Genomic DNA, 18,078 nt, shown 5'->3' with positions numbered 1-18,078 from the left:
TTCATGAAACAGAATAAATAAATATGCTTTATTTGTTCAATGCAGAGTTGCAGCAACAGTCCGAGTAAAAATAACAAAGATTCAACTCTACATTTGTTTTTTGTTTGTTTTTCACAAATGATGATACATCTTACAAAATTAAATCCTAGGCCAGGCCCAATACCATTATTGCCCTCGGAAAAGAGATGATTAAAGTCTCTTTGCTCTTAACAGGTATTTAAGGTTTAATAAACTCTTTAAATATAATTTGCTCCACAATACAGCTTCACTTTAATCTCATAAATATATCTGCCTTTTTAATAACTCTTCCACAAATTAATTTCTTTAAAACACATTAAAATCTATATGTAGCCCTAAGGATACAGGTTCTAGGAATAAGGCATTTAATTGATTAAGTCTGGCCCTATAGATTTTTAAAGGAAAGTTCAATCTCTATTTCACTTCATTATTTTAACTGTGCAATGACGAGAAAAATGGCTTCTGGAACAGCCTGGTCCGAGTCTCCACTTTACAGAGGAGAAGTGCTATGCACAGACAGTACAAAGTCACAGGTGCGGAAACGGGGCATCAAGACACAGACAAGACCTCGTTAAAAAGAATAGAAAAGTACTGTCCAAACCACATCAACCCAAACCATAGTTACAAACAGGTTAATTTAATTACAAAACAGAAATAGCCATTTTCTTCATAGAGTTACTTGACAGAAGGGGGTTAATTGCAGCAAAGAAATGACAAAACAAACAGGTTAAGATATCAAACAGAAGGTTCTGCCAGCTGATGGCAACGATTTTAGCACAGTGGAAATCAAGTCCGGAACCTCCCACATGTCTAGGACTTGTCTCAGAGTTTCAGTGTGTTGTGCAAACTCAGTCTTAATTTCTTTGATAAATTTAACGGGAAGAGGAACAGGAGGTGTAGACCTTCAAGCTTTCAGGATTCTGTTCTGTGTCTTATTCCAAAGATAGTAATTTTAAAATTCTTCTTGAGCTAGTGAACAGGGGGAAACACTTCTCCATGAACAAAAGAACAAAACAATTCACTTAATGCATAGTACTTCTTCTTTAGATTTTAGGAAAAAACAAAGAAAACACAATTCAAACATCTGTTTTAAATTCTCTGGATCTTAAAATGTAGAAATATTACAGCATTGTCCCCATAATTTAAAGTCCATTATCATTTGTAGAAAAGAAAGGAATACAACAGTAAAACTTATTGGTATTTGGCTAATAGTAATGCAAGACTTAAAATAAGCCACACGACTAGCAGGTGTGAGCTGACAAGCAGCAAGGCGACAGGATAGAAGTGTCGAGAAGTTGGCTTGTTATCAGATAGACAGCCTGTTTCAGGATCATCGGATTCATTCAGGGCTCCCTGGGTTTGTCTGCTGTTAAACAGGGTGGGGGTGTAGGGGGAGAAAAGAAAATAGAAGAGCATTCACACAGTAAAGAAACTCAACCTTAAACATCCTGAAGTAGAGCACATTATCTTATACAATAAAGCTGCTTCAGATGGAAGTTTTATGCTAAATAGCCCTAAATACACTCTGTGTAGTTTTCCTCACTGACAAATGTATTTCTCATTGACAAATGTTGTTACAAAAGGAAATTCCTTTTTCTTTTGGTGCAAGAGAGAAGGGAGAGACACTCGGATGATATTTCACATGGTTTGAATCTGAATGTGCAAGGAAGAAGCAAATAAGTATAATAGCAGCAATAAACAAAACTCCATGAATAAAACTAAAACGTGGATCAGCCCATAAAAATAATCGGATAAATACATCTTTGGCAAATGAAAGAGAAACGGTATGTAGTGAAGCAAAAGAATGTGTCTGACACATTTAGGCTCACTCTCTACTGGTCTCGTACCTGTATAATGTATTACATTAGAAATATGATTTATAGAAATGGGTTGGTATTTAAAATGAAAGAAATATCTGACATGCCATCCTCGGCAGCCATAAGATTAGTTTAACAAAACCTGACTCAGCGTCCTTCTTACTCCTTCAGCTCGTAAATTACATTGTCTCCTGCTCATCTTACTTAAATATCTATGGACTCCGGAGCTTAAAAGAGATCCATCTTTGCGGAGTGACACCTTAAACAATAAAAGATTCTACATCTCCAGGTTGTGTATTTTCTGTGTAAGTAACAATGGGTACTTATAATTGGCTTAAAAGCAGCTACAATTATGGCAAATAAAAAATACGCCATACTGTCCTAGCCGGTGTAGTGCAGTGGTTGGAGCATAAGCATGGGTACCAAAGGGTTGTGGGTTTGATTCCCGGTCAAGGGTGTGTACCTGGGTTGCAGATTCAATTCCCATCCCTGACCCTGGCCCCTGTCTGCTTCCTTCCCTTCCACTCTCTCTAAAAAAAAAAATGCCATACTGATATATGTTGAAAATTAAAATTCTTCTCTATGGTATATTGCATCAGAATTTCAATCATGCTCAGTTGTCAAGGCGCGGTTTGATCTCCATCAGCTCCTCCATGTTTGGAGGCAGAAAATGAGTGGTGGGTCAGTCTTATGGAAAGTGCACCCAAAGCTAAGTTCTCAACAAGCCCCAGAGCTGCCAGTGCTCCCTTTCAACCAGGTGCAGCCCCTGCAAACCCCCTCCACAGACATTTCTGAGCAGGTGTCGACCACCTTAATGAGCACACTTGGATAAACAGTCAGTAGTGATCATTTTCAAACCGTAGTTTAACACACCAAGTCAATCACCCAGTGTGTGCTCTAGTGTTTCCCATTGTTTGGTAAGATTTAAGGACCCTGAAGCCAGGGGCCAGGTAAAGTGGAAGCTTATCTGGAAGACAAATAATTTATGGAGCAAAAGGGAGGGCTATTTTGGACTTGCGTAATTTCTATTGTCAATGGTACAAAGCACTTGGTTACTTATTGAATTTCCCGCTCCTCATTAGGTAGGAAACCTGCAGTAGATTTTAAGGTATGTTTACCTTTGAATGTGACTAAGAAAAGCTTCCTTGTCCGATATTATTTTTTCTGTGGGCTTGCCTGGGGGCTTGGAATCCCTACATTGCTCATCCCAGAGAAATATTTCATTCATTTGTTCAGTAAATTATTACCAATGTGTATCTCATTCTTTTACAACTTCTAGTTTTCATTTATCTCATAAAGAATATAATGTATAATAGAGTAACACACATAGAGGCAGCTATGATATCCATAGTCTATGAGACCACCTGGCTTCAAGCTTGAACCAGTCACCTGCTAGTTACATTTTTTAACTAGGGCAAATTTTTAAACATTTAATGTCTCCATTTCCTCATCTTTCAATAGTGTTAATAATAACAATACCTACTTCACAGAACTGCTATGAAGTGTTGTAAGTCACACTTACACACTTCTTAGAATAGAGCCTGGCATATAGTAAGCTTTCAATAGTGCTTATAATTATTAAATAATTTGTAAGTCGAGAAATACACACACCTTGGTAGTGTAGCTAGTACCTTTCTAGCTAGTAGGGAAATGTAATCAAACGAGGTTGTGAGTCACTGTTGCAGCCCACTGGTGTTCAACTGCAGACGTGCCATGGGGGTGGTGTTGGAGGTGCAGAGGGCCAATCAGAGCAGGTAACTTTTACTGATATTACTTGATTGTGCCTATGCAAAAGAATTTGTGTGTGTGCTACCGCAGTGGCCACATCTGGGCAAACAATAATCATAGTTATTTCAAACATACCACAGAGCAATCTGAATTAGTTTAAGATCCCTAGTCAACCATGCTGTGGTCTGGTTGAAAAGAATAGTTGGAAACAAGTGGTCTAATTCATGTTTGAACAATTCTGGGAACTAGAAAAAAACACTTTTCAAGAAGTCTATTCCATACACTGAGACTTGTGGAGGGTGTTGGGTCATACAACATGCGTTGGCCATTGGGGAAGATGGGATAAAGGACCAAGGGAGGCTGGATAGGTGACTTTTAGGTCCCCTTGCACATTTCCAGATGCACAAAGTAAACAGAAAGGGTCTGAAGTAATGCTTGCCCTTTTTCTACCCTCAGTTCCAGCACATACAGCTACAAAACTTGAGCAAATACTTAATCTTTTCCCATACAAAATCTCGTTATGCACAGGAACAATGAGATTGTTAAAAGAGTTAAGTAAGGTGATACATTCAAAAACCTTAGCACTTGGGGGTATAGCTCAGTGGTAGAGCATTTGACTGCAAAAACCTTAGCACTGGAGACTATTATGCAAATTGAAATAAGCCAGTCAGAGAAAGACAGGTATGAGATTATGTGATACCTGTCTTGAACAAAATAAACTGAAAAACAAAAGAGATACAGAAACAGCCGAAACCGGTTTGGCTCAGTGGATAGAGCGTTGGCCTGCGGACTGAGGGGTCCCAGGTTCGATTCCGGTCAGGGGCGTGTGCCTGGGTTGCGGGCACATCCCCAGTGGGAGATGTGCGGGAGGCAGCTGATCGATGTTCCTCTCTCGTCGATGTTTCTAGCTCTCTATCTCTCTCCCTTCCTCTCTGTAAAAAATCAATAAAATATATTTTTTTAAAAAAAGAGATACAGAAACATAAAGCATGGAACAGAATAACGAATCTCAGAGGGAAGGGAGGGAGTGGGAGGAGATTAAACAAAGAACATATGCATAACCCATGGCCCAGACAATGGTGTGGTGAAGCCTGTGGGGGAGGGTTGGGAGCTAGGTGGAGGGGGTGAATGGGGTGAAAAAGAGAAACATCTGTAATGCTTTCAACAATAAAGATAAACTTAAAAAAAGCACAGTACAAGGTATAAAACAAGGCCTGGATAAATATTAGTTATTGTCATTACTGTTATCACCAATATCATCCTCACTCACACTCCTTCCTATCCCGTTTTAAGATGAAGTTGATCTGTAGTTAATCTTAACAACCTTGTTGAAAACTTGGTTCCTCTCCAATGTTCCCTGTTAGGAGAGAAGTACTAACTCCTATCATCTATCTATCTATCTATCTATCTATCTATCTATCTATCTATCTATCTATCTATCATCTACCTACCTACTATTATGTATGTATGTATGTATGTATGTATCCAATTATGTATCTATCAACTATTTGTCATGGTGCAAATGTTAGATTCTGATTACAAATGTAGGTTAAATATTAACCACAACCTATCAATATAGTACTGCAGAAATAATCTCTCTTTCTAATAATCACACGTAGATAGGCAGAGTGGATACAAGTGGATACAGTCTCGTGGCTGTCTCCTTGCTTCCTGCTAAGAATAGCACAAATGATCATTTCTTTGTGGGAACAAATGAATTTTTCTAATTTATTGAATTTATTGAGATATAGGTTTCAAGTGTACAACTCAATAAAACACCAGCTGCACACTGCATGGTGTGCCCATTCCCCCAAGCAGTCTCCATTCCCATCCCCCGCCCCCTTTTGCCTATCTCCGACTACTCTCCATCCTCCTTTCTCTCTGGCTATCACCACACTGTTATTATATATATATATATATATATATATATATATATATATATATATATATATATATATATTCTTGCTTAACCCTTTTACCTTTTCATTCAGCCTCCCATCTCCCTTCCTCCCTGACAATTATGAAGCACTCTGCAAGTGCAAACTGCAAAGGATGTGTTAAGTGGTAACATCTGTAATTTCCCCACTGGGAAATGATGACCAATAAGTTATCAGTGGTACCCTGCAAGGTTCCGTGACAATCATGTCACTAGTTGCAGCCATCACTGACTGGCTCTCCATGGAAGCAAACCACAGTGTGTCTACACTGAAAATGTGACACAATCAGACATTTAAGGGCAGTTTCTGAATCTGCAGGAGAGAAAATGATTTTTTTTTTAATCAAATGACCTGTCAAAGCAATCACTTAAAATAGAAACAAGGAAAAGGACATGTCTCACTTTTAAACACATCACTGCCTACACAAGGAGACATTTCCTTAAATAAAACCCAATGTGCGTGACTTGATATTTGCTTATTCCCTCTCTCTTCTGTCAGTGATGGCTGCTATATCCTAGAGAGCACAAGTCCCCACTGTGGGTATCCTCTCAAATCTTTCTGACCATTGCAAACAAAAATCAGAATCCTCCTATCTCCCCATGTTGGTTAATTCATTAACAGTTTTGTTATCTGTTATTTTATTCTTTAAACCACTATCACTCGTCAAGCTCCCCCAAAGGAGAATTACCAGTTAAAACTGAAAAGACAATGGAACACTACTCAGCCATATGAAAAGATGAACTACTGCCATTTGCGACAACGTGGATGGATCTTGAGAGTATCATGCTAAGTAAAATAAGTCAGATGGAGAAAGGGCAAGAACCATATGATTTCACTCATAGGTGAAACAGAAAGCAACAAACAAACAAGAAACCTCATTGATACAGGCAACAGAAGGGTGGTTACCAGAAGGGAAAGAGGGGTGAAGTAGATTAAAGGGGACAAAGGTGGTCAAATATATGATGACAGAAGAATACTAGACTTTGGGTGTTGAGCACACAATGGAATATACTGATGATGTATTATAGAATTGTGCACCTGAAATACATATAATCTTATTAACAAAGTCACCCCAATCAATTTAATTATATAAACTGAATAGAAAATTTTTTCTTTTGACCAAAAAGCTCATTTCCTCCCATGTTAAAATGAGACCATTTCACATTTAATTACACCAAGTTTAAAGCTATGGACATACCATCTTGAAATTATGAGCCAAGATTTTAGAATTAATATCTTACAGAGCTTTATTGGGCCCTACATTCATCTGCTGAATTGACCTTAATAGAGTATCATTTTCAGGCCATGGACTGCTGGACTGTGTCAATTTTTAAACTGGCAGATATGTGTAAAAATGCATATAATATACCTCTGTATCAATAAGAGCTTTGAGAGTGGTACAGAAATCACAGAATCATAGATTCTCAGATTTAAAAGTGACTTTAAAAAATCTTCATGTTGAATTATACCTTTTCATGTAATTTCAGATGAGAAAATAAATCAAAAGGCCTTGCCTATGCTTCTGCCACAGCAAACTGTAAGGAAAGGATGCTGAGAGGGTTGTTTCCCTTGTTCATAGTCTGATTATAACATAGTCTGGTGAGATAAAGGGAGAAGAACCATTTGTTTTCAGTTTAGATTAAGGTCCATGAAATTCAATGACTGAAACTACTCATAGATGACAAACTATCTACCAAATCTTTAAAAATTTTTGATTTGTAATTAGAATATTAAAAGTAGACTTTTAGAACTTTAAAAAACCTGAGCAACTATTTAAATACAGGGGAAATTTTCATAAAAGCATAAAAAGTGTGGCATAATTTCCAGTAGCTGAGAAGCAAGATTGGCCTTTGTGGCCACTGGATCACTAGACACATTTAAAATGCTTTCTTTATTCTAACTGGAGTACAGAATCTTAATTCAAAATATCTTGTGTCAACCACAGAAAAGTCCCCTAAATTATGAAATTACTTGAAACGCATGTGACCATGTCACTGCTTTGAGTGTCCAGGTAACGGGATGTTTCTAATAATCCTGTACAAGCTGGCTGTTTAAGAAAGAACAGCATTAAGCAAAACATGCACTCAGGGGAAGGGTGGGTCCTCCCCACAGGACACTGCACACATGTAATTCTAAGGGGAGGACTCCTGTGAACTAGAGGGTACCAGAGCATGGTAACCAGGAAGATGGTAGTGGACTTGGGAACTTGGCATAGCCAAAAAGACTGATGACAATGAGAATGAGAAGAATCCCATTGGCTTGCAGAAGAGGAAAATTTATGGTTAGATGGTTGTTGGTTTCAATAGTCAAAGGTTCTGTAGTTTACAGTCTGGGCTACTTTGAAAGGCAATGGAAATTTTTGAAGTAAAGAAAGAGACCTACTGTGTGGCTTGAACTATTGATTTGATAGATACTTTATAGACATTACTAGGTGTATCAGCTAATAATACAGATTTTTTTCAATAGGTGGAGTTACACATATGTTGATATATGTGCGATTTGATTTGTATGCTGTTTTGTTGAATTGACAGCAAGCTTTAAAACTTCATAAGTCAAATTTGCTGAAGGTGTTAACATCATAGATATTTTTACACTTAAAAATGTCTAATTTCATGCCAAAAAAAAGAGCATTTGAGGGAAGTTTTAATTCATTACTTTATTTTGAAGAAAAAGTTATCGTATACTTCGGGAAGCTTATGGTGAACATGCTCCATCTCAAGATACTTGTGAACACTGGTTTAAACGCTTTAAAAATGATGATTTCTATGTGAAAGACAAAAAATGTCCAGGTCAACTGAAAAAGTTTGAAGACCAACAATTATAAGCATTATTGGATGAAGATGCATGTCAAACTCAAAAACAACTTGCAGAAAGATTAAACATTGCTCAGCAAACAATTTCCGATTGCTTACAAGCAATGGGAAAGATTTTAAAGGAAGGAAAATGGGTGCCACATCAACTGAACAAAAGACAAATGAAAAACCGAAAAGTCATCAGTCAAATGTTGCTTCAACGGTACAAAAGAAAGTCCTTTTTTGCATTGAATTGTGACTTGCAATGAAAAGTGGATTTATTTTGAGAATCCCAAAGGTAGAAAATCATGGGTTTATCCAGGTCAACCATCAACATCAACTGCAAGGCCAAATCGCTTCAGAAAGAAGACAATGCTCTGCGTTTGGTGGGATCAGAAAGGTGTGGTGTATTATGAGCTTCTAAAACCAGGCGAAACCGTTCATACTGATTGCTATGGACAACAAGTAGTCAATTTGAAATACGCTTTGATTGTGAAATGACCAGAATGGGCCAGAAGACACGGCAAAGTAATTTTGCTTCATGATAACACACCATCACACACTTCAAAACCTGTTAAAGACACGTTACAAAATCTTGCCTGGGAAGTATTAACCCACCCGCCGTATTCACCAGACCTTGCTCCTTCAGATTCCCACTTGTTCCGACTGATGGCACACACACTTTCTGAGCAGCACTTCAAAACATATGAAGAAGTGGAAAATTGGATGTCTGAATGGTTTGCCTCAAAACAAGAAAAGTTCTATTGGGACAGTATCCACAAATTACCTGAAAAAATGTGTAGCTAGCGATGAACATTACTTTTGAAGAAAGCACTTTTGATGTTTCTCTTGAAATTATCGTGTTTTCTTTTATTACAAAATCCGCCATTATTAACCGGTACACCTAGTGTCTAATTCATTCCTTACAAAGGGTCAAACTGGTTGGTAGTATTTTCTCCTCAGGTTCAAAAGGGTTGCAAAACTTGCTCAAAGGGAAGATAAGACATTTTTATCACTGGTTGTCTAATGGAAAAACTTATTCCTTTCACTTTACTGATTTGGATCCTCTAATCACAGGTTTCACGCTAGGACTCAGAAACAGCCAGGTGTGATTTCTTGCCAGTTGTTCGATTAGACTAAGAGCCCTCTAAAGCTACTCTTATCTCTACATTCCTGTGGTCCTTTGATTCTATCACAACATAAGTGCAGTACTCTGGAGATGCATATATTTACTACTAATGGAACAGGTGACATTTCAGTAAGAAATAACTGGGGAAGAGTGCCAAAATCAAAGAATGCAAAGCATGTTGACATTGTTTTGGGACTCTCAAGTTGTTATTGCTCACTCTTATCTATTTCATATTTTAGTTTAGAATTAAAAACCAAACACCTGACCTATTTGATGTTTCAATTTAATTTCTCCTTTGTATCATGTTTTGTCCTCTTCTTCCCATCTCACTCTTTTAGTTTTATTAAGTACCTGAAAAATGGACATTTTTTTTATCAGGAAAAGCAAGGCTTCAGGAGCAATATTCTCAGATATAGCACACTTTACTTTGAAGAAGAAAAAAACTCCAGGAAAGATAGGAAAGTGTCTTGGTCTCAAATCTAGATGTGTTTTATAAAATTTTAAAAAAAGGAGAGAGAGACATATGAGATGAAAGCATAATTTGCTTTATTCAGATGATTATCATAGAACGGATTCCAGTTTTTATCTCTGAGTTTTAGAAAGGAGAATATTTGGATAAAGTCCAGAAAGAAATATCATAAATGATTCAAGAACTGAAGAAGAAAGCTTATGAGAAAGTGTTTAAGGTTAATTTTGTCTGGATACAGGAAGGCTAATATGTGATCACTACATTTAAGTGTAGGTAAGACAGTGGTAAAATAATTTTTGAGAAATTAATTTGTGTTTTGCTCTCGTATATTTTAGGCTCTAGTATAAAGCATGTGCCTCAATGGTTTTAGCAAGGCTGAAAGCAAGAGCTGCCTGAAACTAAATAGATTAGTCCTTCTTTAATCTCATGAGTAAGAACATGTGAGGTATCTATTAAGGGGGAAAGGATCTTTGAGGGCTGAGAGGGAGAGGGAAAAGGAAGGAAAGGATGAAGAAGTTCTGTGTGGTGCCTCATGAGGGAGAACCACCAGATGGGAGTAAGGGCTATGAGATGCATCCCAGGAAACCAGCCCTAAATCACTGATCAGCTTCCCCAAAGATTCCCTTGTCTTGGATACAATGAAATGAAGGGGCTTAAAGGAACCATAATGAAAAGGAAATGGGCACATCAGTGGCCGGTGACTGATATAGATAAGAAGCCTTCTAGAAGTTACAGTGCAAGATAAGGCCTGTGGCAAGAGGAGAGCTCAAAACACTAGGCTGACTTGCCATCAGCCCGGCTGGATGGGAGCTGAAATGTGGACTAAAAATTGTTTAAAGAAAAATGTCAAAAAGAATCAAACCCAAAAACAAAAATATTACATCTTACACTCTAGTTAGTAGACAGGTAAATAGGCCAATTCTACCAAAAGGTAAGTATATAGATATAGAAATACACCTGCAACTCTTTTTCTATTTCCCACACAATGTGATTAGCTTTTCTTTGTACAGGATCTCCCAGATGACTTCATTTTAATTGCTTCAAAGTGGCGGTCAGAGAGGAGAAAGGAAACTAGGCAGGAAAACATTCTGTATCTGTCGCTAAATTACTTAAAATATAAACAGCCATTGTCCCAGTGCTCTTGCTGTCACTCTCAGGAGTTTGGGATCCTTTATCCCCCAGTTAAGAGGAAATTAATGTGCAGAAATAAGACTTCTGATTCTGTTCTTGATACAGAGGACAGAGAACGACAAGGCACGTCCATCGCCAGCGGGCTCCCTGGATAAGCAAGGAACTGGCAGAGCCTGGCTGACTCCGGGGCCAGCTCTTAAGCTCTCCAATAAAAACAGAAGTCCACATGGACCCATGGATTATAGCCTGTGCTATTCTGAAAGTAGCCTGGGGATCGAGGCTAAAACTCGACTAGAAACAAGGCTAAAACTTTGGATTCATGTAACAGGAAGGAAAATCAGCTCAACTACCTATTATTCAGTTAAGTCTCAACTTCTTCCCTTTAAAAGAGGAGAATGTCAACATCCATTTAACAGGATTATTGTGAAATTATGTAAAGGCACCTACCACCTTCAATAAAGAACCCCTTTCCCGCTTCCCCTTGTCAGTCTCAGTTCTATTGCGGACAGTGGTACCTTGACCCCAGTGCAGCTGCTCAGCTCTAGCTCTTTCTCCTCTCGCTCTCTCTAATGTTCAAGTGCCCAAAGTTTAGGACAGTACCCTTTACCCTCCTCTAGTACCTATACTTTCTCTGGGCGATTCCAACCAGTTCCGAGACTTTCCCATCATTTTATGCGGATGCATCTTAAGTTTCTCTCTCTAGTTGAGGCTGCTTCTCTGAATTACAGACACATACGTTGCATCTTCACTGGGATGCCTTACAGACAGACTCTGAGATAGTGAAGGGTGGACAAACATGCCACCGCACAATATGCCACATTGAAATAAGGGTTATTTTGAGATAAAGGCACTTGAAAGGCAGCAGATACAAGAGGGTGCTCTGACCTCCGCTTTCCTCCCTGAGAGCAAGAGATTAAAATCCTTGTAAAAGATGCCCTTCCTATACCAGGAGGGAGGAAACATTCTTATCATAAGGGACAGGGAGTCAATGCCAAGAGAATTCTACACAAAGACTTTGTTAAAATAATTCATCTTCCTTTAGCTCCCTTCCTCTTCCCATACATATTTTAGTTCCTTTTTCATAATTGCCTCTTTGTTCAGCCTAGTATAAAAGCCTTTAGGTTTTTGACACTTTTGGAGTCTTCATTATCCTATGAATTTTTCCATGTACATGTAAAACCTGTATGCCTTTTTCCTGTTACTCTTGTCTTAGGCCAATTTAATTCTCAGGCCCAGCTGGAGACCCTAACAGGGTCGAGGAAAAGTTTGGCCTCCCATACAGTTTCAAGGTCAGGTCTTAACCTGAGTCCACTGCCTCTGCCACCTTTCCTCCCTTCCTTCTCATCACAGGAAACGCCCACTCTCACACAGTCATGTTAAACACTTCCCTTCTCCTCTTTTGCATTTTTGCACCCCACATCCATCCAGCAGCCAGTCAGACCACTTGGCAGCATCTCCACTGCTACCACCTGACTGTGACCCGCCTTCATCTTGCTCTGGAACTAAGAGAAGCAGTGTTCCTGCCCTCACCACTCCTGCCCCTCTATTGAGTTTCATTAAATCCTAAGACATCCATTCAGCCACATGGCAATGCAGCCAAGACACAGTCTAAAACCATTCCCCCCAGAGCTTTTATGGAATGCAAATCCAGCTGCGCCCAGCTGCCCACAGGGAGCCACGCTGTCAAGATAGCAGTGGTGCTTCTCCATCTGCAGGGAGGTGGAGCTATCTTCCACTGCGCAGCAGCCAAAGCTCCTGAACCTCAAGGAGGAACTTCAGCTACATCCTCTTGCTCCACAATCCCCCAGGTTTTCAATGCCCTCCCACCACTGCCATTTCTGTGACATCACAAGCAGCTAGATGAATCCTGCCAACCTTTACAGAGATGGAATCCTGCTTTGGGCCTTTTGTTGTTGTTGCTGAGTCTGAAGTGGATGGAGGTGAGCATGAAGCAGCTCAACAACAGACACCAGGATTCCCGGTGTTGTATATTCTCAAACATTCAGTCCAACCCACTCCCTCAACAGGACCCTCCGAATGAAGCAATTTAGAGTATTGCTTGAAGCTGTCAGAGTATTCATCATTTGCTTAACAAGGATAAGGACTCTTTTTTTTCTCCACTTTCCGATCTCTTCCCATTCCCGTTTCCCAATTCTCTCTTTACTTCCACCATCCCAGGCAAACAGCGTGATGTTACAATTTCTGTTGTCTACTTCTGGAAGGAAAGGGTTCTGAAAGTCCTAGGAAACAGATGCATTCGTGGATATTAGAGCTTAGATTTGGATACAAGTGCATGGCTAAAAACAACAATAGTTACACAACTATGAAACAGACTGACTCTACAGTATGAAATATACCAAGGAGGAATAACTCCAGGGTGTCACTCAAAGTGCTTTACATATATTATCACTAATCTCTGCTACCGGAAAGGTGTCTTAGAAAAACAGATTTTGTGATGGTCAGTGAAGACTAAATAGAATTTAAATGGCCAGAAATGGGGTGGGATTAGGGGATGGGATGTAAATAACATGGAAAGGATGAAACATGAAAGTACCAGATGCATTTGGAAATGACCCAGTCTGCTTTGGTTATGATAATGGGGCAGCAAGGAAATCAACGAAGGCAGGAAATTAAATGTTAGGATACTTTCTTTTTTGTTGCTTATATATATTAGACATTTTCTAAAATGAACATATATTTTGCAATAAGAAATTCAACTACATTGTTTAAAAATGAGACAGGGCTATGTTGCTAATGTTCATGTTTGATGGTACAAAAACTATTCCAAAAAACTATCGCAAAAGTGTGATTAGCTATGTGTTGTAGCACAGCACCCAAATGCAAGAGGTAGGATGGCTTGAGCCAGGACTGCAACAGGAATGGAATAAACTAGAGACAGAGACCAATTTGAAGGTTATTATAATAATCAAGGGGGAAAAGCAATGAAGGATTGAACTTGGAGTGAAGGGGAGGGTGAGGAAGTTACAGATTTTAAAGCAGAAGTACTCTGAAAAATAAAGTTAAGAGTTTAGATAGGAGAAGATCAGGGAGATAAAACAGTAAAAAATGATGTTCAGGTTTTAGGGGAAATGCATCCTATTTAAGTATGCTATGTCTGCTGCAAGACTTTAGTTGGAGATGCATAATAAAAGATAGGTCTAGACAGACTCTATACCACAATTCTATACTCTAAATTTGTAAGTTTCCTATAAAATGTGGGCTAATCAGATGAAGTCATCCATGCAGAGAGAATATGATGAGCAGAGATGTGGGGGAGGGCAAACTAGGGAATACCTGCATCTGTAAGGCCAGTGAGGAAGGAAGCGGATATAGACAGTGATAGCAAACAGTCACAGATTCAAAGAGAGAAGGTGTTAACTAAAGTGACAAATGCTGCAGCAGCAGTAAGGAGGCTGCAAAGTAAATAAATGTCACTGGATTTGATTAGGTGACTTGCAGTCTCTGACTTTCAGGAGAATTTTGGAAACAGAAATTAGTTTACAATCAACTGATGAATGAGTGATGATGCCTGGGAGGCAGAATCCTATTCTATTTCAATTACTATGTCCAGAGACTGGACCAGGAAGGGAAGAAGAAAGACAGCACAGAGCCTCAAAGATTCAGCAGGATTGATGAAACTGTTTTAGGATAGTAAGGTAAGCTTGCTTGGAGGCACAGAGGACAGAAGAAATGGGGGAAATTCAAGAATATGGGTTGGTTGGCATTCTTAACCTTTTCAGGGGGAAAAATTGTTTATGGATTGAAGACTAGCTACAAAAACAGGGAGCTTTTACTGTTTGTCAGAAAGTCCTTACGAAGTGGGAATCCACTAACCTCAAAGCATCCCCTGAACATTGAACTAAAGATAAAGGAGTTTAGCTGCTGGGATGTAGGAATGCAGGAAAGTAAACTAACGAGAAGCTTAATCTCTTTGCATTTTGTGACACAATCATAACTTTTTGCAATATATCCTCAGTGGTTCAATAAGAAAATAAAGCCAAGATTGGACTTCTGATCACCTAACCATTAATGTCACAATAAGTTTGGACATCTATGTTGCTGCTAGTGAGTTTGGCGTAGCATCTTGGCATATAAGTTTGAAGCCCAATGTCATGTAAATCCCAAGAGTTTACACTTTACATTTAATACAGATTTCAAAATAGTATATATTTCTCCTGAACGGATTCCTTTCTCATGGTTTGGAGTGAAGCCTTCCAATGATCATATCAACATAAATATTACTAATTAGAAGCACTTTATCAACACAAATGACTATGCTAGAATTGATTTTTTTTTTTTGGCTTCCTTTTAAGTTTCTAATACAGCTAATGGCCTTAATTATCTGACACTAGATTTTGTGTCCAACATACTATTCCTGATCATGGTCACTGGGAATGCTTTACAACTGGCTTCCCAGAAGTAACTACTTGGGGGTGAATCAATGCTCTTATAAGATGCCCAGCTGTTTTCTTCTGACGAGATAGATACTTCCTCTTATTTTTCTGTTTAATGCTGAGTATTTTCTTTCCTTTGTAAAAATTGGTACTGTCTTAATATAAGTTATGTGTCAATTGACTATGGATCTTGGTTAATTTTACTTTTCACACTGTACCTCTCAGCCCCTCTAAGGATATAAACTACAACTCCCTGAAAATAATAATTCCCAAGATATCTGCGATGAAGTAAGTTGGGAAAATACTAGGTTAAAAAATCAAACAGGATTATTTATTTACTTATTTATTCAAGAAATATTTTTAGCTACTTTGTGTCTTGAATAGTCCAATTTGACTATAGTCTAAGAGTGATAGGAAAGAAGAGGGACAATGACATAGGAAAAATTGATTGATCCTAAAATGACAGAGGCCCCCAAATTTTAAGCTAAAGAATTTTAGCATTACTCTCCATGTGGTGGAAAGTGGCAGGATCACTGTTGAACTTTAGGAAAAAAAACACCTTGGGAGGAATGAAGAAAGTAGATTGCAAGGTAATGTACCAGAGAAAAGAGAACTATTAAGAGGCTATAGCAGTGGGCCAGGTGGAAAGTAATAAAGGTCTGGAATAAAGCAACAGAAAACAGCAATGAATGAGAGATCATATATGAAAGATGAGGAATGAGAGTGAATTGACATCTTGGAGAAAATTTAAGAATTAAAGACAGATGCAGATGTTATAAATTGTAAGAGTAAAGAGTATTTTATGTTAAATCCATTCTATCCTCTCTGTCCCCTTTTGTAATTACACCGATGCAGATAATCAAACTGAGTCTAACAGAGCCATCATTTCTGACACTTGCAACAACTTTCTGCAATAATTCTTGAAATGGCTGCATTGTTTGCCAAACAGATGGCTATCAAAGTAAATATGAAATGTTACTCAGAGCCAATTTTGGTACTTGCTTGGAGTTCACTTTTTTGATTAAAAGATTGTGTCAGTAGTTTCATTCTAGTAGAACCAAGAGAATTCTAAGGGTGCCACCATTTCTTTTTCTGTCCATTTGGTTTGAGCTTTGTTGCACATCAGTCAGAAGTCACATTCTGTCCAATCAACTCTTTAGTGCTACATAAAGACACTGACCTTACTTTTCTTTCATTTTGGCTACTTTTAAATTGCTTAAAGCTTTTCTTCAATTCAGATGGTTGGAGCTAGAAGGGAACCCCTAGAGATCACCAGGGCCAACTCCTTCATTTTTCAGATGAGAAAGCTGAGGCCTCCGGAGGAGGACCAGGATCTCATTAGTAGCCCAGCAGTGTAGAGCTGGGACTGTGTGCAGAACAATTAGATTAATGATACTCTTCTGCTCCCACACAATGAAACAATCTTCCCTCAGCCCCATCCCTAACAGAGAGGAAGGAGTCACTTCCTCACTCCTCAGCATCCTGTATCCTCTCATTATACACCGTGAGGATAATTCTTGTGGGAAAATGCTCCTGGGGACTTAGGAGGGAGTGAGCTGGAGACTACACACATATGACTCATTATGATCTCTCTGCTTCCTATGGCGTTGGTTCCTTTTTTTTTTCTAGACAATTAAGTTGTGAAATTGGCCTTTCTGAACCTTCCACTGTGGCTGCTGCTGCTCCAACTTATAAACCACAGATAATTCCAGGAAGAAAAAAAGAATAATGGATGGTTCATATGACATTCATAAAGCATCAACCAGGCTCACGGCAAGTTCATGATAACAGTTACCACTACTGAGTACTATTTGTTTGAGTCGCTCTTGTATATTGATATTGGAAATTGCAAGGCACCACCCAGCGGAGAATATGCACATATATTATAAACTCCATTTGCTTTCATTATTTCATCTAGCAATCAGATATCTGAGAATATACCTGAACATACATACACCTCCAACAATAAAAAATTCAGAAAGTCAGTCATTACAGCATTATCTGCAATTGCAAAATACTGGCAAATATATCAAGTGTCCAACTCCTGGTGATTAGTTGATTTCACAATTGCTGATCACTTCACCCTCACGATCTTTAATTTTCATACCATGACTGGGAGGTAGGTACGAGGATCCACTTTGCAAATGGGAAAGCTCAGAGATATTAGGTTGAATCTCCAAACTTACCCTGGTAATAAGAGATAGAGATGCAACTTGAATCTGGTTCCTTCTGAATCCTAAGTCTGTGCTCTTAACCTTGGTGTTATACTTTCGTTTTCTACATTCTGCATTGTGCGAGAAACTATGTAGATGCAGTATCTGCACATGTACATAGAGGACAGCTCAACATACTCAGGATACTTAGAGAAAAACATGTAGCATCACCATAAGTGAAATGAATCTAAGGAGTTCTCAGTGTGGGTTTAGGCTTAGAGTTTCCACACCCCCCAGTTTATGCTTATTGCCCCAGCAGGATTTAGGTGGAGTGTGTCTAGTTAAAAGGGTATAATATAATAACGGAAATAAAAAGAAATAAGACAGAGGCATGGATTTGCGGTGTTTGTTCTATAGGTGTGTATTTATGTGACAGAGTGGTAAAGAGATGAGGGGGAGATTAAAACAGAGAATGCATGGTGGGACAAAGAGGTGAGGAGGCAATGAAAT

The 18,078-nt window shown here is 38.7% G+C and overlaps 1 protein-coding gene across 9 annotated transcripts in view; it reads right to left on the bottom strand.

Moving 5' to 3' along the window:
- Nucleotides 1-18,078, bottom strand: part of INPP4B (inositol polyphosphate-4-phosphatase type II B) — a 577,521-nt gene that overhangs the window by 5,674 nt on the left and 553,769 nt on the right. For 6 of the 9 annotated variants that reach the window (XM_059697959.1, XM_059697958.1, XM_059697961.1 and 3 more), the window contains one exon: nucleotides 15-1,384. The exons of 2 other annotated variants lie outside the window; for them this stretch is intronic. In XM_059697959.1, the coding sequence (XP_059553942.1) occupies nucleotides 1,210-1,384 (175 nt within the window). In that variant the 3' untranslated portion in view covers nucleotides 15-1,209. Of the gene's footprint in view, nucleotides 1-14; nucleotides 1,385-18,078 lie in introns of those variants that run through there. One more of the 9 variants, XM_059697963.1, reaches the window with a different exon arrangement.

This window comes from Myotis daubentonii, chromosome 5 (genome assembly GCF_963259705.1).
Source record: "Myotis daubentonii chromosome 5, mMyoDau2.1, whole genome shotgun sequence".
Taxonomy (NCBI): Eukaryota; Metazoa; Chordata; class Mammalia; order Chiroptera; family Vespertilionidae; genus Myotis; species Myotis daubentonii.
The sequence above is the reverse complement of the archived record's forward strand: the minus strand, read 5'-3'. Positions and strand labels throughout refer to the sequence as shown.